The sequence below is a fragment of the Brienomyrus brachyistius genome, chromosome 7 (assembly GCF_023856365.1).
Source record: "Brienomyrus brachyistius isolate T26 chromosome 7, BBRACH_0.4, whole genome shotgun sequence".
NCBI lineage: Eukaryota > Metazoa > Chordata > Actinopteri > Osteoglossiformes > Mormyridae > Brienomyrus > Brienomyrus brachyistius.
This window is the reverse complement of record NC_064539.1, coordinates 17,521,038-17,542,693: the sequence shown is the minus strand read 5'-3', so window position 1 is coordinate 17,542,693 and position 21,656 is coordinate 17,521,038. Positions and strand designations below refer to the sequence as shown.

The window sequence follows — 21,656 nt, the reverse complement described above, 5'->3', positions numbered from 1 at the left end:
CATAGTCGTTAATAATCCATGTATGATTCGTTCATTCGTTTTTCCATTCAAAACCAAAAAGTTTAAATCCAAAATGGGAAAAACAAACAATGATCACTCATATTCCATTTTGGTATCGTCAGTCCAGTACACACTTTGCTTTTGTACCTATGACAGATGTTGAGGTTAAGAAAGAAGATTTCTTATACTGTTTATTATACTGTAGTACAGTGTAGTGTTGGGCAATATGACCTAAAATTAATATATCATTACAATTAATGAACGATTACTTGCCTTTACAGCAGATGTCAGAGGGAAGCAGATTCGGGGGCAAATAGGGATGGATAAAACAGGCTAATGATTACACGGAATTGACGACATTTTTAAAACGGCGTTTTCATGATTGGTCAGTCAAATTAATATGTAATATTTGAATTTAAATGGATTAACGGTTTGATTTAAGCAGCTCTAATTACTAGCCTTTTACTACCAACACGAAGCCATCCATTTCACCACTGTGAGACCACCACGAGTAACAGTCACTTCCAGGTTACACCATTTGCACCCAAGTGAAAAACCAAAATGGAATATGAGCGATCGTTTTCCGTTTTTTTTTACATTTTAGATTTGAGAGCAAAACGAATGAGCAAATCATACACGGATTGTTAAGGCATTAATATTCTCAATTCCATTCCTACGACACAAAAATACTTTTTTTTTTTCTTGGCAGGAACACTCCTAAAATCCACACACACACACACACACACACACACACAAACCAGTCTGTGTGGGTGTAATACAGGCACTCAAATTCATTACTGAGCCTCACACAGTATTATATAATCAAGGGAATTAAAGGTAACCACTAAAAATTAAAATTGAAAGCGGCATTCAATCTGCTACTAAAGGAAAGCCCATTAGTTTAAGCGCTCGCTCAGGACAAAGAGCAGAACACAGTGTGTGATCTGAGGGTCAGAAGCCTCCATAATCCCATCATCTCATGAATAAGACATGAAAGCACCTGCCTGCCTCCCCTCTCATTCCCTGGCTTCTGGCGAGCACAACAAACACCACTGTCAGCCATTAGTAAGCCGAACGAGACTGCGGGAGGATGAAAGAGGGATGCGGGGCTCTCGCGTTTCGCATGAACAGAAGATGGGCCCACAGCTCCATGGGCAACATCCATCTCCATGACCACAGAATCATCTCCATGACCACAGAATCATCTCCCCTTCAGCTCCACACAGGATTGAGGACACCCCACCTGCCTAAAACTGTAACTTACTGTGCCCACATGCCACACACAGGATTTCCAGGGTGGCTTGCCCCCCTGGCAGCGTCTACTCACCTGCATGAGTCGCTCCAACTGGAAAAACTTGCAGTGAAGGTCTTCGAAGTTCTGCTTGAAGAGCTCCCTGAGTCCGTAGTCAAACATGATCTTCACCAGCACGCTGAAGGCTTGTTCCTCCGGCATCTAGGGGAAACGGCAACACGGACAGGAGCTACCAGGACCGTCGGCCGCAAAGCCAGTCCCGCCCCCCACCCCACACCGTGGCGAGAGCAGGGGGAGGGCACGGCGACCCATTCCGGCCGACGGCTGCCAGTCTGATTAAACCCGAGCCCTAAGCTAAGGGGGACATACACAGCCTGCCTTGTTAGCATGTGTAATGATAATCATGTGCTGATTTTCTCTATTAAAAGAATCATAAATATGAATCTTACATAAGAATCATCACACTGTCTCCCATGATACAACATGTGCCTGTATGTTACACTGGGCCACAGCGCGCAGCGATGCAGATCAGCTCTGGGGGGAAAGCAGTAAACAGGTTGTCCACTAGGTGCCAGTATTGCTCCTGAGATTGGAACCAGGAGACATCAGAGACATGACATCACTCCGCAGGAGAGCCCATTGTGTGCCGGGGAGAATCCATTTGATGTGGAGAGGAGGAGAGAAGCGGAGGACTCACGTGTAGCAGCAGCACGGCGGCGAGGAAGGACTGTCCCTGGCAGTAGCCGATCTCCTCATCGTACACGGAGTACGCCTGTGGCAGAGAGACCAGCACAGCCTGACATGGGAGCGGCCAAACCACGGCTAACCGGTGTGTGTGTGGGGGGGGGGGGGTTTCAGGCTTCTAAGTGGGGGCTTAAGCCTCATTTGTTAGCAGGGTCCAAGAGTGCAATTTCTCTGCTGCCTTTCGGTACAAATATCAGCAAGTCTTTGAGCAGGAAGCAGGCCGGACTTGCAGACACACGCGGCCTGCAGCCTGGGCATGGAAACGGGCCTGCTTAGGTTTGTTTGCACATCCCATATGTCCAAAATTCATTCCGGCTTTGTCCCTGCATCATCTGCTCAAGGAGAAAAGCTCGGAGAACCCAGAGGAAAACGCTGAACAACCAGCGTGCGAAAATGAAGGCAGTGCATGTATAAACGTGAGCTTACAGAATACAGACTCTCCTCACACCTTGTCATCTGCATATACTAATTCAGATTCAACATATTCAAATGGTCAGCATTATGCAAATTACAGCACATTCAACCACTGCATGCTGTTCCTTTTAAAATCGCTTTTAATGGTTTTAGCCAGAACATTAAAAAATTTACATCAGAGGGAGCAGAATATCCACCCCAGGTTCCCTTTAACAGGCAGAACTCAGGCCGTGGCACAGAGGGGGGCGTGGCTTAGCAGAAACAGCCCAGATGATGCCACTTTCCATTAGAATGTTTAAATTTGCTAAAACCGCCAACGTTCCAAACTGCAGACTGAACTCCGCCTATCGACCAGCAAGCAATGAGGCTTTCATCTCTGTTCCTGTGTTTACAGCCCAGAATGAGAAATGGCAGGTTCCTGGTTTCTCTGGAATATGTCCGACATTCTCAATCATTGTGCCACTTCACGCATTTTTACAGGAAACACACCCATTATAATGAATCCTACTTTATAGTGAAGTAACGAGCGCTAAATGAGAAAAGCGATTCGGCCCAGATAGGCTGGGTAATAAATCAAGGCGTGGTGTTCAGCACGCGGTCGATACAGACATTCCCCCCGCAGGGGGACCCGCTTGGAGTCTGAAATGACTTATGAATTATTAATGGGAACCCGTGTGTTTTTGCCCCCAAAAAGCCGTCGATACTCACGATACCATAACAACTTCACATAAATATGTGATTACATGGTAGCACTCTTTGGTGTGTTTAAATTCGATACGTATTCCAATCGTGGAAAACATACAATTACATGTGACATACTGGCCTCAAACCAACTGCCTACTGCCTACAAACCTACAGCCTGCTCCACACATCATCTTTATGTTACATTGTGCTTAAAGTGTATATGTAGAAATACTTTTTTATAATGTGCAAGTAAAATGCTCTCTGGTAAGAGCTGTGAAAATTGCCTGTTTTCCTTTGGACAAGATTAAATGAATCTCTGTAACTGGGACGGACGATCTTAACCCCATTGTATAAAGACATCCTCACTTATGGTGGCTGAGAGTGAAACGGCACATTTTATGTCGTTAATTACAGCTGGGTAGAACGTCGTCTCACCTTGCAGATCTTGTAGAGGGAGTCCTGGCCGTCGCCTCCCGTGTCTTTGAAGTAGTCGTGCGCGGGGAACGTGCGGTTGATGTCCCTGGTGATGGCGCTATCCTGCGGGGATTCCTGAGCAGGTCGTTGGGAGACACAAGAGTCGTTAGGGCCCGTCCCACCGCTGAAGTTGGGGGCTTCAAACCGGCCTCTGAATGTTTATATATAAAATTAGCAAGTATTGTGAGGCAGTGAATTATTGTTTGGGGAAAAAAGGGTTTAATATTTTTATAAGCTGAAGGCAAAAAAAATAAAAATCAAAAGGCATTTGTTTAGAGAGTTTATTCAGAAAACTAACCAAAACTGTAGTAAAATTATACAAATATGAGCCAGGCTTGTCCTAACCGCTGGCAAAGCATCAGGAAATGTGCTCTGGTTTGATAACAGCATTAATACAATGTGCCCCAGCATTACAGCACATTCAACCACTATATTTTTGGTTACACTCCCAGCTACAAGAAAACAGCTATGCATGTTTCTTTGCCCCCCACTAAAAAACTCCATTTCATTTGCAACTACAAAGTCCAGGAGCGTGTTCCACTAAACTAACGTGTGGATGTCTGTCTGTTTGCCCTCATTCCTTTATTTTATTTTTTAGTGTTTGTCAGGCCTGGACTATTAAGCAGTGACTGGGAATGAGGAGAGAGGGAATGAAGAGTAAGTGCCCTGGACACTCCCCATCAGCAGGGGAGCAAACCTGTACAGGGCTCTGGGCTGCGCTGGGCCCAGAACTCCACAGCCTGAGGTCTGCTAGCTTAAATTAAGGGAGAAAGGCAGCCTGGAGCCCTGCTGCTGCCCAGGCAGCAAAGGGTGAGGCAGCAGAACCCTGCCAGACACAGCTGCACGCAGCCGCAGACAGGCGCACACAGTCACACCACAGCCACAGACAGTCGCACCACAGCCACAGACAGCCGCACCACAGCCACAGGCAGCCGCACCACAGCCACAGGCAGCCGCATCACAGCCACAGGCAGCCCCATCACAGCCGCACCAGAGCCACAGACAGCCGCACGACAGCCACAGACAGCCTGTGAAATACTGATCTCATGTTTGTTCATTTAATGAATCGTGATGCATCTCTTGACTCAAGCAGCTACTAGATTTCATGATTTGTGCTTCAGTAATAGCTGAGAATTTGTGTCCCTTCAAGTAAAGTTTCCACTTTTTCCTTTTCAATAAATTTAACTGAAGTCATAAGCATCTGCAGGAACGAGCTCAATGCTGCCACCCGTCACCTGGTCAGCGCCAGGCATTACTTGGCATTGTAATTTTTTTTTTTTGCTTGGCTTACTATGTCCCCCACCATGACTGCGATAAAAGCCCTTGTGTTATCCATGTAATACAATTACTGAAGCAGTTAACACTCAAGTCACTTCTGTGGACTATATTATTTATATAGTTTATATTTAAATAGTATTTGATGCTTGGACCTGATGGTATCATTGTATCAGGTCCTTAACCGCTACAACGCTGGGCACAAAGACAAAATAATAATATCTTAAACATCAAATAACTTTCTGCAGATGAGAGAACAGATTCTTGCAGACGCCTTAGGCCCTTGCCCAAAAATATGCAGGCCACACCACTTAGAGGATACAGGCGAAACAAAACAGCTATTCAGACAAGCAGTAAACAGCACAATCACAGGATAGCGTAGCAAACGCCTTCAGCACGTCTTACAGGACAGGCCACACTCACACCAGGACGTGGATGAACAAGCATCCTGTATGACAGTCTCCTGTCCTGGGGGTAGTTTTCTTTTAAAGGGGCCTCATGATCAGTGTATGACCACATGACAGGTAAGGGACCTTTGGAGGGGGACTAGGTCTATTACATTATATCACATATATTTTTAAAGTAGGACACCTTCCTAGAGCCTGTGATCTAACAAATGATAATACACTGCAGCTCACCAAACACAAAACACACTGAGGGTAGAACTGGAACATAACATTTCACCTACTTTCTCAGAATAAGCATAACTCTGGTGTGGCCAGGTGCTGCCAGAGGAGTTAACAAGCTTAGCTCAATATTCCTCTTCATCTTTTTGTTGTAGAATAAAAGAAACACAAGTTCTTCAAAATGCATAATTCAAAACATTGATATATTGATGAGAATATGGGTATTGAAACAATTTCTCCTCATAAAGACAGATTGGTATATAGTAATGTATGAGCTGGGCCCTAAAAAATGGGTAGTGCTTAGGAAAGTTCAGGAGTATAAATACGACTTCTAATGTCAGAGAATGGCTCACAGAGAACGGTATGTCAAAAAATGACAAAAAACATGCAGAAACAGCAGAAGGCAGCCTGGGGGCTTCTCATTCCAGCCCCGTGGTCTGTCTCAAGAGCACAGGTGCAGCACAGATGAGCCACAAAACAGAGGCACTTTGCTATCTCAACGAATTAAATCTATCCATCTGTCCATCCTCCAGGGTTGCAGGGGGGCCTGGAGACTAAATTATAGACCATTTAATAGTAATCAGGCCCCCATCCAAAGGGACTTGACTTTCTCCTCACTCAGAGCTCATTACAGCCCCCATGGACATTACTCTCTTCCTGTAAAAGTGATTTATGTCTGCTATCAAACAATTCCAGCGTCACATTATTTATTCACTGTATAAGAGCCGGTGCGCAGGGCGGCCTGCAATAGGGACACTCTCTCTCCCAGACTCTCACTCTCCATGAACGCTAATTACATCCCCTCATTTAAATTTTTCAGCACCTTTCTCTCCATTCAGGTTTGGACTGGGACAACTTAGGCCGCGTCCACCTCATAATGGGGGAAGGGGGTCAGAAAGGGTGACCACATGCCCTGCATGCGTGCCCCACCTCAGAAATGTAACCGGTGCACCCCCTAGGTCACCAACGGAGCGCCAAAGCTCAGTTCTGGGGGCTTTCCCATGGCCGGAGAATCTGGATAATATTTAATAATGATTACAGACTCTGAATATATGGACCAGATTGATAGCAGTAATGACAGCGCCCTCTTCCTGCAGGCCTGACTGTGACTTGGCAAGTTTTCCGGGCAGGAATGAGAGCGTAACTCTGGATAAACGCAGACAGCGCCCCCTTCCTGCAGGCCCGACTGCAACTCAGCATGTTTTCATGGCGGGAATGAAAGCTTTACTCTGGATAAGTGCAGACACGTCATTACCTTTGAACCGTACGGCACTGCTCACTGTAACACAATAAGCTCCATGTTGTTCCCACGGCGTCCCCTTCCTGCAGTGACTCAGCATATTTTTGGAACTGGCCGTTCCCACGTTCCCAGATGTATCCTGCGTTCAGCACTCCGTAAAAGCCATCTGCGGGACACCATGCGGATTCCAGCACGGGAGGCCAGACATTTTCCAAAGGTTCTCCAAAACCGGTGTGGGACACAGAGGTGGATGCATGACTGCTAAGAATTACCTGCTAAAGGGAGTCACTTTTCAAAGATTAATTACCCCTCCTTACATTATTCATGCTCTTTTTATCTGGGGCAGAAAATAAAGTCTCTAAATAATAGATCTGTGGAGCCAGAAGCAAGTAGTGCAGCATCCGCTCTGCCACCGCACAGAGAGCCGGGGAACCTGACGGGTGCCGGGCCCCGCATTTGGCCACCACACAGAGAGCGGGGAACCTGACGGGTGCCGAGCCCCGCATTTGGCCACCACACAGAGAGCGGGGAACCTGACGGGTGCCGAGCCCCGCATTTGGCCACCACACAGAGAGCGGGGAACCTGACAGGTGCCGGGCCCCGCATTCGGCCACCGCACAGAGAGCGGGGAACCTGACGGGTGCCGGGCCCCGCATTTGGCCACCGCACAGAGAGCGGGGAACCTGACGGGTGCCGGGCCCCGCATTTGGCCACCGCACAGAGAGCGGGGAACCTGACGGGTGCCGGGCCCCGCATTTGGCCACCGCACAGAGAGCGGGGAACCTGACGGGTGCCGGGCCCCGCATTTGGCCACCACACAGAGAGCGGGGAACCTGACGCGTGCCGGGCCCCGCATTTGGCCACCGCAGCTGGTTATCATTTACTAGGATATGATACTACCAAAAATACATTTAAAAAATACTGATACAAAAATCTGCTTTTTTTCCATAAAAAGGAGCTTAATATGCCATATGTATTTGAGCAAAAGTAAAGATATTTGGCAGGATATTCCGTGCCTGTTAGCTTAAATGATTATACGAAGTGTGCTGATTTTAATCGTTCTAAAAAAAGCGAACGCACACCAACTGGGATAACTGTAATTTCCTGAAATTAACTACTGACCAAAAAGCAAAATAGAATTCCGGCAGTTTCAGTTGTTTTTCAGAAAATGTCATGACGGTACTTCGGTATCGGATGGGTGGTCTTCCTGGTCAAGACTCTCCCCGAGAGGAAGACGTGAAGCGAAGGAAAGCTCAAGAAGAAAGACAGGAAGAATGAAGAATAAAACAACAAGCTCACGGTGGGTGGAAATCATGAGAATGACCGTGTTCTAGACCAGCCCCCGCTTCCCAAATGCCGCCCCACAGAGAGCCCCATACTGACACGCCCCACCCAGCAGGGGGGCACTGGTTCTGATAACTATCAATGTTTATGGACCTGGGATATCTGGGCTCCAGGAGCACCAAAGGCCCAGCCGCTTGGGCTGATTAGAGAGCGACGTCCCTGTCAACCCTTTGCGTGCGGCGGAGAGAATAACAGCAAGTGCAGGAGTGACTTCCATGGGAAACGCTCCGCTCTGCCCCTCCCCCGTCATTGTTTATAATGGGCATTTTTTTTGGTCACATAACAATGGTTAAAGTGGCATTTTGTTTTTCTTTCGGGCTGGCTGCTAGAGCCCACGGCGGGCCGATGAAAACTGGCTGGCAGGGAGCCACGGAAGCCGGGTCCTTATCGCATCTCGGGCATTGCGTGGCTCGGGGGCTGGGGGTGGCCGGGCTGGAGCCCCGGTCCGAGATCAGCGAAAGCGTGGCAGTCGAAGAATAAGTGGCCCTGTGGAAGAGACTTGTACTGCACTGCATTCCCGGTGATCAGAGACACGGACAGCGCGGGGTGCTGTGCCCCTCCCACCCGCATCGCCCTGATGCTCCATCAGTGAACACCGAGCGTGGACAGTCAGACACTCATGAGGCAAAGCATCAGAAAACAGGAAAGAACCCTTTAAATAATGACATTTATTTCGTCAATACAGATATGACCAGTATATAAATATATTGTTGACATGTGTTTTCCCAAACGTACAATACAAAACAAGGTACTATTGCAGCCCATTTACACACCATGGAAGACGTCAAGCAAAATGTCGGCCTCTGTGATTTCTAAAGGAAAGTATTCTGACTGTATTTCACAGAGCCCGACCACGGCCCACGTCGGACACACAAGTTAGTACAAACCCCTTGCGCTTTGGGACATTTCAAAACCAAAACCATAGACTGTTTGCTTTCATTTTTCCCCTGATACGAAATTTTGGAGCTAAATTTCTGGACCAAGAGGACTCCATTAAAAGGTTGGCTTTTTGATGTGAAAGCCAAAGCCAATCGGCTCATAAGAAAAGGCGTCACGGAGAGTGGACACAATGATCCGGGAGCTTCTGACCCAACCGGGGACAAGCTGTTCCGGCACAAATCTGTGTCCCCTAGAATCGGGGTCCCACCAGGTTTCATGTCCTAATATGGCACTGAGGAGTAGGTCACTACCAGAGGGCAGGCCCCTGGGCCCCCGGGCCCCCAAGCATCGCAAACCTTTGACTCCGATTCTCAGAGAGCAGAGTTTTCCCACAGGAAAAGGGGAACCGACTACTCGCTGGCATGAAAGTGTCCCAAACCGCACACTGAGGGAAACCTTGCTCTCTCCTTGCTGCAATGGACATTCTGGGCCATCACTGCTTTCCACCCCCGAGACTTTAATAAGCTCAGCATTCCGTCTCGGAGGTACGCACTCACAAACGAGCATCAGCACTCGTTCAAATGGTCCAAAAGGCATTTTTTGTGTCAATGGAGGGGAAAAAAACAACAACAAATCTCTTGTCGAGACTGCTGAAGGTCACATCAGCACAAGAAATTAGTGCAAAGTTCACCATTCAAAAAGTAACAATACAAACATCAGATCAAGATCATCGGTTTATTCATAGACCTTATTTTAAATACAAATGAAGGTATGACCGATGCAGTATTGCTCAACATTGGACCTTCAGGACTCGGCCGAAGTCACTCGCGCTGTCAACTGTACAGGCACACGATGCTGTGTGGAAATTAATTCTTAAGTTACAACAAATGTAAGTTCACAGGAATAGCACTGTAATTCAAGCCTCTGCCCATGACATCGTTTTCCCCTGCTTGACATTTGACAACACAAGACTGATAAGGGATACTTGTTTTCAAAGACACAGGAAACCGCCAAAGCCATCCGAATGGGGGCCATCTTGGAGTTCCGATGTCAAATATTTACTGTCATGCCTCACAAGCACAAAATGAGAGAGAGCTCAGTGCCTCACATACACAGGAGGAACCTGCAAGACACGTGTATTATTAAAGCACTATCAAGTCTGGTACAAGGCTAATCTGCCCGAAAATATTTTTTTAAAGAAATCAAAAAGGAGCAGACAGACACTCCTGGATTGGCACCTGCTATTTCAGCATCTACAGATTGATACCTCCCGTTTCGAAACCCACTGGAAACACTTTGGAATTGCACGAGAACGAAAAGCCCTTTTCCTATAAACAGGTGATATGTTTTCGTCGTCTCCAACAATAGTCCTTCGGTTTGGAACACATGAAAAGTATTGCACTGTCCCTTGCAACAGTATAGCGATAGAAAACAGTCTGTGAGCCCATCGTGAATTACGCCCAATGACTACTCACAGGACCGGGTTTAAATAAAAATGCTCCATGTATAATATGCTCCATATATATAAGAAAACTGTAAATAGACAAGAAATTCAACACATGCTAAAGACTGGACAAAAAACATCAGTCGCATTCAAAGGTGCCTAAAGTATCACAATAAATTAAACCCTTCTGAAGAAGACAATGAAAGAGGAGGTGACTATGCAACGATATTGCATTCCGAGGCCTGAGAAGGAGTCATGATTAAAGTCTATCAGACACTGGAAGGTAACCACACATTCTCCTCTCGACCAAGTCAAGTACAATTTTTAGGAGAAATAAAAAAAAAAAAAAAAAAAAAAACCCACAGTATTAAATCATCAACTTTGGTCTATTAAAAAAAGTGTAATACTATCGTGCACTTAATGATGACAAGCACCAGGCTAAAATGGGATTTCAGTACAGCAATACGTGCGCCGTTGTAGAGCCGAGACTCAGCGGGGCGCTAATATGGAATTAATGCCCCCCCCCCTTATCAGCAACCCATTTCCACACAAAGACGCGAGTGTGAATCACTGGCTACAGGCTGCCTGTGTACGCCAGCGTCCTGCTCATATGGCGCATTGGACCCAACCATGCCTGAGCTATTCACTCGCCAGAGACCTACATACAACCTGTCCGGTGGCGAGACTGCCAATGAATGAGAGTGGAGCCAAGGATTTACTGGACAGTGCCGGCGCGGGCATGCCTGTGTAACAGCGGCTCCAGCTCTGACACGGCTGCCCAGCAGTCTAGTCGTCTAGTCGCTTCCCAACATGCAAGGCAGACTCAAAGGCAGAATGTCTGCAGGAACGGCACACACACTGCAATTCAACCCTCGGCGTCTCTCCCCGTCATGCATCTGTTCCATCGGTTGCGCGTCGGCTGGGAGAATCGTCCGAGATGCTGCCTTCTCAGCCATGACGCGTGCTACATAAAGCCTTCACGGATAAAAGCACTTTCACAATATGAATTGCGGGCAATCCAGACTCTCAACACATTCAGAAATCATCTCAGAAAAACAGCCTCAGTCCTCATGATTAAATTTGCAGTGTAATCGCGGGTCGGAAAGTGGCACGCTGATGGGCGATGACGCAACGCCGCCCCAAAGCTTGACATATCAACGGGCAGAAAATAAACTCCCATTTGAGAGAGCAAGTCAATAAGATTCTACAGAAAGACGTTGTGGTGCAAGTCACCATCCATGGATCAGCTAGAAGCTGTTCTGAGGTAAACAGCTAAACAAATAAACATTTATCCTTCCTCTGAGACGTTCCTGGATCGTTACTAACACAAACTAAATACAGGGTGCCAGCCAGCATAAAGCACAGCATGCTTAAGACAATGGGACAACATTAGTGCAGTCAAAGGTAACCCTCCTCTGAAACACAACACTCTGTAAACAATAACAGCTATCCTAACTCCTAACAGTGCTATGTGTTCAGGTCCAGGCTAGAAACACCTTGGAATAAATAAAACAAAAAATAAATCTGCCAAATGTTTTCCCGTCCTTTTTTGCCGAGCAGTAGGGATTTCACATCCCGTACTGTGGAGTCCGATGTGCTTGTGGTATGCCTCACACAGCCATGCCCCAGAAATCAGAACATGGGTACACAACATCAGTGAACGAAACCTTGGAAAAGTACACAGATGAAGACGTTAAAGCCATCACAATAAGTTGTTTTGAAGTTAAACAACTAAATACTCCATCCAATGCAAAAGTGTCTTGGAGAGTAGCACTCTGCAGTCAAACATTGTCCTTCGCATCCCAGAAAGGCCTGGCAACGAAACAAGGATGTTTCACACAATGCTAAGACGTACTTGTAGACGGTAGCTTGTTTTTTTGCAGAAGGCTATTGTTTGAGGACTACAGAAAGTGCATCCCCAATGCTGTGAGCTTCGCCCTCTCGGTTCAGGCGGTTCGAGCCCATCCAACGCCGGCCTTCCCGCTTCTGACTGGGGTGCACTGCTGCTCCCCCAGCAGCCTAAGGACGGGACGCCTATTGCCAGAACCAATGACTCCTGGAAAACCCAGAATCCCCCGGTTTGGCTCATACGTGACAAGTGGCCCTGGGACCGGCGGTGCCCTCGTGTATTCCTGGGGGCTTCTTGCTCTCCACCCGGTGCAGGCAGAAGGAACACAGGCGCTTGAGACCCTTGCGGAAGGCGCTATTGGAGAGGCTGTAGATGAGGCAGTTGCAGAAGCTGTTGCTGATGGCCAGCCAGGTGGTGAGGAAGGAGACCACTGGGTTCTGGTAGATGTCTGCGCTCTCCAGCAGGAAGTAGATGATGTACGGCAGCCACAGGATGTAGAAGACGCTGGTGATGCGGAAGAGCACCATGGCGTATCGCTTGTCCGTGCAGGCCTGGCCCTCGCCGGTCGCACCTTCTTGTGGGCCAAAGCGGGCGCGGCGCTCGCTGATCTCGCGAGTGTGCTGTTGGCAGATGCGGAAGATGTTGCAGTAGGTGAAGCAGACCGTGGAGGTGGCCGGTGCGTACAGCAGTGCCACAATGAAGGAGGTGAAGGGAGGCTTGGTCCTCCATGACTCGGCACACCACCGGATGATGTCGCCGTGGTAGCCAGGCTTGCCCATGCCGAAGAAGGATGGCAAGAAGATGAGGCTCGAGTAGAGCCAGATGAGAGTGATGCAGACGCGGAGCCGGCAGGGCGTCACCAGCGTGGCGTAGGAGAGCGGCCGCGTGATAGCGATGTAGCGGTCCACACTGACACACGCCAGCGACGCCATCGACACGCTTTTCAGCACGGACACCATGTATCCAAACACCTTGCAGGTGAGCTCCTCGTCCAGACCCTCCAAGTAGTGCAGCAGGGACAGGCAAGGGATCAGGCAGCTTACCCCCACCAGCAGGTCAGCGTACGTCATGGTCTTGATGAAGGAGCTGGTGGTGTGATGGTTGAGCAGCGGCGCACAGTGGAAGACAAAAATCACCACTAGGTTTCCGGAGATGATGAGGATAGTGAGGAAAAGGATAATAGCCATCTCCAGGATGCAGGTATCAAAGACATGAGGGTAGCCCACACCCAAAAGACAAAACGGAGTGCTGCTCTGGTTCATATCCACAGTAGAGTTCATCCTGAGGTGGGTCTTTAGCTCTCCCAAGTTCTCATTTTTTGGCAAGGGAATTTTACTTCGGGTGCCCTGGAAACCGCCCGCACTCCCGCCCCACCCCCCCGGCCCCCCTTGCAAGTCTGTTTCTCTCCCCCGCCTCTACCTCTCCTCTTCCTTTCTCAGCAAATCCTGACAGCTGACGTGCCCCAGCGAGAGTCCGCAGATGCAGGGGCATACGGCACCTGCCATGTCAGCAGCGATGCAGCGAGACCCGGAGAGGAGGCCCCCCCACAGGCCCGGCGCATTCCCAGGAGCAAGCGAGGAGCGGGCGCCGGGATGGAGGCTGCGCTGGCAGTCCTGGCCCGACTGCGTCCTCTGGGAGTTCGCTCCTCAGTGTCACGGCCAGGTGCCGACCAAGGGCAGAGGGAGAAAACAGCGGGATGGAGAATCCAGACGGAGACCTTATCTTTTCAGTTAGGGGAAGCCGCTGGCCTGTTAAAGGAGGAAGGTGTCGCCACGGTGATGGCAGCGGTGGCTGGAGCGTTCAGGCATGGTCAGACGAAGCCGGCGCTCCGCTCTCTGAGACAGCCCCGAGGCTAGAGATGCAGCTCTTTATGACTTTAGCAGGGAAAACCAGTGGAAAGAGTTCTCCTCACTGACACGAAAATAATACCAGTGATAACGATACTAAAATCACAGAATGAAAAGACTAGTTGAGAGAGTTGCAGACAGACAGCGGTGCACGGAGCCTCGAAGACGTGCAAATCCCCCAGAGAGGCGGCGGTGTCTGGAATGTAAATGAGGGAGCCCCGCGCCCGAATGCAGAGAAGCAGCTTTCCTCCTTTGCTGTGGCCCTGATGCAGCTCTGCTCCCTCTTTCGCTCTGTCTCACTCCCTCCCTCCCCCTACCTCTGCTTCGCTCTCTCTCTCTCTCTCTCTCTCTCTCTTCTCTGCTTCTCACCCCGTCTTTGCAGCAATGGAGGCAGCAGAGAGCTCCACCCCCAAAAAATCCAGCCAGTGAGCAGCTGAAGCAGGAAGCGTGAGCAAGGAGGAGCTGCATGCCGTCACTCACTCACACAGAAACACAAACACACACGAGCGCACAGACACAGACAGACATGTACACACACATGTGCGCACGCACGCAGAAGCGCAAGCGAGCACACAGACACAAACACAGACCCAGACACACACAGACATAAACACACGAGTGCAAGCACACACAAGCGCACGTGAGCACACAGACACACACACAAACATTACTCACTGTGCCACTGAAGCTTTTCCAGGACCTCATGCATCATGTATGTGAGAATTAGACATAATACTCGATGCACTGGAGTGTTTACCCCCCCCACCCCCAACCCCACTCCCACCCCCAATGTGTTTGAGCAGTAACACACTGTTTGCTGTCACACCCAGCCGAGCAGAGTCTAGCCGGGAGGCCGGTCTTGTGCTTGAAGGTGCCAGAGTTGAGCCATATGAGGTTCTGGGTACGTGAGCGTATCCGTACATCCGTACAGCAGGACGAGGCCCTGTCCCTGCCCCTGTCCCCTGACTCTCGGCGCTCACCGGCATCCCGGGGACCCACAGCAGCTGGCTCCTGTCTGTGGGTCAGCAGAGGTCACCGTCTGACCTGACGGTGGCGCTGCGAGCGGCATTGCAGTCTGGCCGGCTGCACGTACGCTTGGCAGGATCTGTGCCTTGCGAGAGTGGCCTGCTTGTTGCGGGGGGGGGGGCAGCAGCTTTCCCGTGGCAGCTCGACAGATGCCCGCGTGATGCATGATGAGACACTCGGACATTCGCCGGCCGGATCTATTCCTTTCTCTCAGCTTCTCCGCTAGGATTTCTAGGGGCTCTTCACCGGAGAGGTTCAGCGACAGTGTGGCATTCACTCCACATTTAACCCCTTCCTCCTGGAGCATCTACAGTGTGGAGGTGAGGGTGGCATGTGTTACGGAGACAGCAAAACGGCCTCAGATGAGCGAACCGGTATCGATTTCCCTGAACGAGGAAGCTGGTATTGGGCATCCAAGCTCTTGTGAGCTTTGCTAAACCCGCCCCCATCTAGCTGGCTTTAGCTTGCCGTCGCTGCTTCTTTTAACCCTACGACACGTTGCGATCGCGAGTCAGCAGATGGATTCATCATTCGCTAAAAAATGTGGGGGACCGAATAACAAAAAAGCGCTTTATTCCGTGCTTGTCTTGCTAGTCGCCACGCTGTCCGCGCTCGCTCCCATGTGATAAGCCAAGGAAGATGGGCTTTAGGGGACTCGCACAAGACGATCAAAGCCTGACGCTGGGGCGTGGCCTCAGCTCTGATCTGTTCATGCCACAGGCCAAGCTGAGCCGTGCAGGAAGACCGGCGGATGCAGGGAGGTACAGCATCTGCCAAGTCATTGTCGACATCATCACCCAGGGAGGGCGCCCCCTGCAGGACAGGTGCAACTCCCAGAGCTGCTGGGGGTCTTTATTCGCAGACAATAAAGAGGATCATTACGCTTTCTGTTCTGGGGTTGGTTTTAGAATGTGAGGTTTTAAGAATCCGGGTGCAAGAAGAAACTAAGAAGAGCCAGAAATGAAAATTGGCAATAGGAGCAGCCGCGTTCTGCAGAGCGATTCGCAAAGAGAAAAGGCAAGAAAAAAAAAAGCGTGATTTATATAACAAAGCTAATGGGAAACATTATGCCCTGTGGCTAACAGACGGAAGCATTTAAGAATCTGTGAAGCATGCAGACCTGCGGGACATCTCGCTCGCCGCCTGCACCTTCTATTCAAGGATCTCTGTTTTTGGGAGGCTTTTCCTGCAGGTTTATTCTGAGCAAATAACGAAAGAAAGATAAAGGGAGGAAGCAGCATCAGACCGCCACAGGGGCACAGGCTGGGTCTCAAAATCACAGGCTGAGAGCGGCGGTCGCACCACCCTTGTGTCTGTCAGTGAGGGTCCCTAACATATGTTGGGAACGACAAGAGAGACAAGCAGAAAGAATTACAGGAGAATCGAATGAACCGGGAAAACGGACGGCGGGAAAACCGTCTGGACAACTGGGAATTTCAGTTATATAGTGAGCACAGGTAACCTGCAAGCTAGCAAAGCAGTTTACAATCAGTTTATAAATACAAACTGAAGAACATGTTGACTACACAGTATGTCTGACTTCGGAGTGAGTTCACACCAAAGCAGGCTGGCCTTACGCTCCGAAAGGCTGGTATGCTCACTGTAGCAACACTCCTATTTAGGGGAAACCAAAGCACAGAACTGCTTGCTCTAGGAATCTCCATTGTCAGCTTATTAATCATGGGCACCCACGATGCAGTAACCTGGTAACGCCACTGCCTCCCTTTATGCTGAATAAGGCTACCCCAATGTCATTTTAAACTAAAGAGTCGATCTAGCTTTATTTCCACTGATAGGCAATTCTCTCAGGTCCTTCTGCACGGTACAGACAACCACAACATATCAGTTTTGAGACAAAACTAACCAAATGATCCAATCCGCTTATCAGACTAGCCGCATGTTTCAGAACAGAATCACACAGGCAAATAATTATCCACCACATCAGTGAGGAACAGCAGTCCCCAACGCCATTAAGACAAGGGCTCCCTTAAGGCACGCGGGGTAGCAGCCTCTCCTGGGCGTGAAATGACCTTCCAGGAAGCCCCCACGAAAGAGCGAGAAGCCTGTCCTCAGCAGAGAAGACCGGCAGCCTCTCAGGCTTCAGGGGAGAGTCTGTTTAGATGCTGGGTGTTGAGGCGGCTTGCAGACACCTGGAACTCTCCGGCTGGAAGCGACCACAGACGACATGCTGCAGGCCGGGAAAAACACGAGACTGACGAAACAGCCAAGTCCAAAAATGCCGAAGTTCCCTATATGGAAAATTCCCAGATACTTCAGCTAAAAGAGCCCCTGTGCTATTATTTTAGTCATAATAATAGCAGTGGCAGTTTTATTTAGCCGACATCTATGTAAGGCAACTTACAAATTCGGCATTACAGCAAGAAAACTGCAGAACGTGGTGCAGGAAAACCTGAAAAGTCACCTGAATACACAGCACTGTCGCACATATCTTCCTAAGCTCAGGTCTGGCTTCAGAACTCGTCCACACGGTAACTGGCCCACGTACACCCGGCACAGCTCCGTGCCGTCAAGCCGCCCCACGACGACCACGACCTTCTGAATGACGAAGAGCTTTGCCGAACAAGAGCCAAACCAGCTGTCACCTGACAGTTAAATCGCGTTTGGTAAATATAATGCAGACACCCAGAACAGATTAATGCTGGAATCCATTTAGAGAAGGGGCTGTTCTGTTGTCGGGTAACCCGCAGTCTGCCGCTCAACCCAGATGTTCAGGGCTCACCATTCATCCTGGCTGCCTTCACCTGCACCCGTACACTGGGCAAGATGGTGGTGCAGGAGGTAGTGCTATCGTTCAGCAACTAGAGGGTTGCAGGTTCGAGCCTTGGTTTCTCCTGACCCCATCAAACTGTCCATGAGCAAGACACTGAACCCCAAGTTGCTCCCGGTGAGCAGGTTGGCACGTTGCATGGCAGCCTCCACCACCGGTGTATGAATGAGTGTGTGGATGGGTGAATGTGAGGCATGAAATGTAAAGCGCTTTGAGTACTCGTAGGAGTAGAAAAGAGCTATATAAATGCAGTCCGTTTACCATTTTTACACCACCGGGGACCGCCAGCGTGTCACTTCCCAGTAAAGCACATACACGCATGTATGTGTGTGATCTCAATAAACCCAGAACTTTCAGACCACAACTCAAATGATCTTTCCAGTCATTTTCTCTCGTTACTTTGTTTAAATCAAATTATATCATGATTTCATGTTCTAATAATAATTTTTCCAGTTTTTTTAAAGAATATTATTTGATATTTAGATGAAGTTTTACAGTTTGGTTTCATATTTAGCTCTCCATCTAAATAACAGAATAAAGTATAAAACAATAAATACAGGCATCCACTGAACTCGCCCCCATTACTGGTGTCCACGAAACAACAAAAAAAAAATACCCTATGAAAAGTTGGACGTAAAACCCCGTGACTAGGCATATATATTGAAGATTGTTGGTCGGCATTTAAAGGCTTCTGCATCAATAGAGAGCTGTTAAGCACTGAATGGTGATGTGCACAGACAGAAGGGCACAATGGGGTTAACCTGACATTATACAGCAGGGTTTCCAATCTTCTCCTCAGGGACCCACAGTTACTTCGTGTTTTTGTTCCCGCCGAAGTTCCTTGGCAGACAGTCCATATTTTTGCCCCCTCCCAGCTCTCTACTGGGCAGCAAAAACATGGACTGTCTGTGGGACCGCGAGGACCGGACTGGGACACACTGTTACAGCATTACTGTGTGCTGTGTGTGGTCTGGGCACATTTCTGCCTGAAGTCACTGAAGGTCACGTGACCACAGAACCACAAGCTGAAGAACCGCCCTCCCAGCTGCCCCCAAAACAGAACCTGTGCAAGCTGAATGACAAACCACAGGGAAATCAGACGAGGGCCATTCCTGCAGACTGGGACATACTCAAGGGCAGCAGCCTCAGCACCTCTGTGAATGCTTCTCACACCCAACTGCAGAATAATGGGAATGATTAGGCCAGCGGGTAGGGGCGGTCATGGGCGGTACGGAAAGCAGGCAGGGCTGTGTGAGGGGAGGGGCCAAGGGGGGCAGCTTTGCCACACACATGGTGAGGCTCGTTAGCTCAAGAACCAGATGTCCGCTAACCAGTAGCTTACAGTCCCTCACATACAGCTCCTGATGGAGGGGCCTACCTTTGTGATGAGCGTGCGGTATTCCTCCACCTGGTGGTCGTTGTTATGGCAACCAGCCAGAAGCTGCCAGACCTCTCCCCGAAGAGCTTCCGGGATTCCGCTGCGGACGAGCGCGGGCAGCTGCTTCGGCCGAACCGACAGGTTCATGTGCCTGGACCCCCCCCAGAGAACCCCGCAACCGTCAAGGAGGTGCCGACTGCAAAATGGTGCATTCATAGCATGCCGGCGGCCCACTCACAGTCACTGCATCAAAAGTCCAAAAACACCAATACCACATACCACATTGTTTTCTGAGTTCACAACTGTTTTCAAGCCGGTGGTTATATTGTGTTTTAGCAGCAGGCTTTTTGCATACTCGATCGACAAAGAAAGTGTCTCAAGTCTCAACCCAAAGTACCAAAGTGATACCCCATCTGCTTTGGCACTTTTGGTACTGGAAGTTTTGGGAAACGGTACTTGACCGGAAGTCAACGGAAAAGCAAAAGTACCGAAAATATGTTGGAAAAGTGCCCCTGGAGAAGCATTGAAACACATTAAACACAAATATAAACAAGAATAAAAAGATTTACTCTAATTTCAACCCTGTTTCTATATATATCAACAAATGATATCAGGTCTATCCTTAGAAACACAGAAAGCGATACACATTTTAAGTATTAATACCCTGTGCTGAATGGCATGGGTGTGGGTGCCCTTTCAGTCCCTTGTGTCCTGAGTGTTACCTTCAGTGCAACTAGAAGAGGATGAGTCACTGTATCCATGGCCTTTAAACCCAATGGAAACGTAGCTGCATCTCAGTGCCACAGCTCAATGCGTCCCTCAATTCTACGGACTAAGAGAACGTGACCAAGCTGATGAGTGACCTTTGATGGCGGGGCTTTCTGCTGAAGCAGTTAGGGCTCTCAGATGACACGCCTCTGCATAAGCCTCCCGTAATAGAAAATGACGAGCTTGACGAGGGCTCCGTGCGGGAAAAGCTGCATTGTTTTGGCAAAGCTTCTCATTTTACCAAAGGAATAGGACATGAGCCACAGTTGATGACCTGTAAGCAGGACACCGGCTACCGCCCTGTCCCAGCCGAGTGTGGAAACGTGACCGTTGTTACCCGTGTTTCACACACCAGGACGCCTGTAGGAGCATCCAGAAGTACAGATGGCGGGAAGAGAGACAGACAAGCCAATCTGCAGGGTGGGTAGACGGGCTAAGCTTCCGGGCTGAACACGCCCGAGCTTCTGATCTGAATTCATCTCGGCGTGTAATAAGGACAGTAAGAGCCTGCAAACAGGCGGGACGCCTTATATCTGGGATCCATTGGTTATCTAATGTCTCATTCTGAATGAATTCTCCAAACTGCAAAGTGTGTGTATGTGTGTGTGTCCTTCCGAGGATTCTATAACGTGAACCTTATCTCTGAGTATTACCCAGCAAAACTTGGGTAAACTGCACAAAAAACATAAACGTTTGCCTGTAACATGAACAAATCGGACACACTTGTGAAAGTAATTCTACCCAAAGGCTGACAACTCATTTCCTACGGCCAAAAAAAAACAGAGTGGCATCGACGGTGCGTACAGTACGTGGTCTCGGTCCCAGCGCAGACTTCAGGCCGCGGAGAACAAACTGACACTGGAGGAAGACCTGAAGGAAGCGTGAGGCTCAGAAAGGATGGAAGTCGCCTCAGACCAGCACCAGGAAATAACAAGGCGGATTTAGGGAGAGTAAGAATCACGGGGTCCAGCGAACGTTCTACGGACCTAATCATATCGACGATACAGAAAACCGACTTCCTGGTCACGCCTCCCGTCGGGAGATGATCCAGAGATACGCAGAGGTCGGGTTCCATCAAGCCGATTCTTACCGACCTGCCTCCACTGGCCTAGGAAAGGCTGTGCCCCATAAATTGACTCAAACTCAGTACTGTAAAAGTCACAAGGGGCGCCGGTGCAGCACATGTCAGAATCTGAGCCTGGAGCACAAAGGACACGAAAACGGCCAAAAGACAGGAGCGGGGGAGAAAAGGCCAAGTTTAATGTCCATCTGTTCCATTTAAAATGGTAATATGTGCTGCGGGAAAGGATCCGTAATGCTTCACGGGTCTCTGTCCGGCTAGATGAAGCCTCATCGCCCACGTAAACCCCACTGCTCATCGCCGACGGCAACACGAGCGACAAACACACCCACACCCGGCGCGGCCTTCAAGCGCCCCAGCACCTTTTGCGGTGTCCACCCCCCAAAAGCCCGAGTCCTGGCTCAGATATTCAGGACAGGCCAAATGGTACAGGGAGGTTCAGCTGGGGGTCACAGAGCATCGGAACAGATGTGCCCCCCCAGCACAAGATTAAGGGGGGACATGATCCAGGTATATAAGATTCTAACAAGTCTGGATGCTGTT

The 21,656-nt window shown here is 49.3% G+C and overlaps 2 protein-coding genes across 6 annotated transcripts in view; both read right to left on the bottom strand.

Annotated features, from left to right (window-relative positions):
• Window positions 1–21,656, bottom strand: part of LOC125746692 (rab GTPase-activating protein 1) — a 57,955-nt gene that overhangs the window by 15,682 nt on the left and 20,617 nt on the right. For all 5 annotated transcript variants that reach the window (XM_049021000.1, XM_049021002.1, XM_049021003.1 and 2 more), the window contains 4 exons: window positions 19,265–19,415; window positions 3,530–3,643; window positions 1,950–2,024; window positions 1,328–1,453 (listed from right to left, as the gene is read on the bottom strand). In XM_049021000.1, coding sequence (XP_048876957.1) covers window positions 1,328–1,453; window positions 1,950–2,024; window positions 3,530–3,643; window positions 19,265–19,415 — 466 coding nt within the window. The remainder of the gene's footprint in view (window positions 1–1,327; window positions 1,454–1,949; window positions 2,025–3,529; window positions 3,644–19,264; window positions 19,416–21,656) is intronic.
• On the bottom strand, window positions 8,702–13,587 carry LOC125746695 (probable G-protein coupled receptor 21). Its single transcript, XM_049021008.1, has one exon. The coding sequence runs from the start codon at window positions 13,503–13,505 to the stop codon at window positions 12,462–12,464; it is 1,044 nt and encodes a 347-aa protein (XP_048876965.1). The 5' UTR covers window positions 13,506–13,587; the 3' UTR covers window positions 8,702–12,461.

Excerpts from the sequence above, each read along its gene's own strand:
- LOC125746695 (XM_049021008.1), bottom strand. The coding sequence starts at position 13,505 with ATGAACTCTACTGTGGATATGAACCAGAGCAGCACTCCGTTTTGTCTT.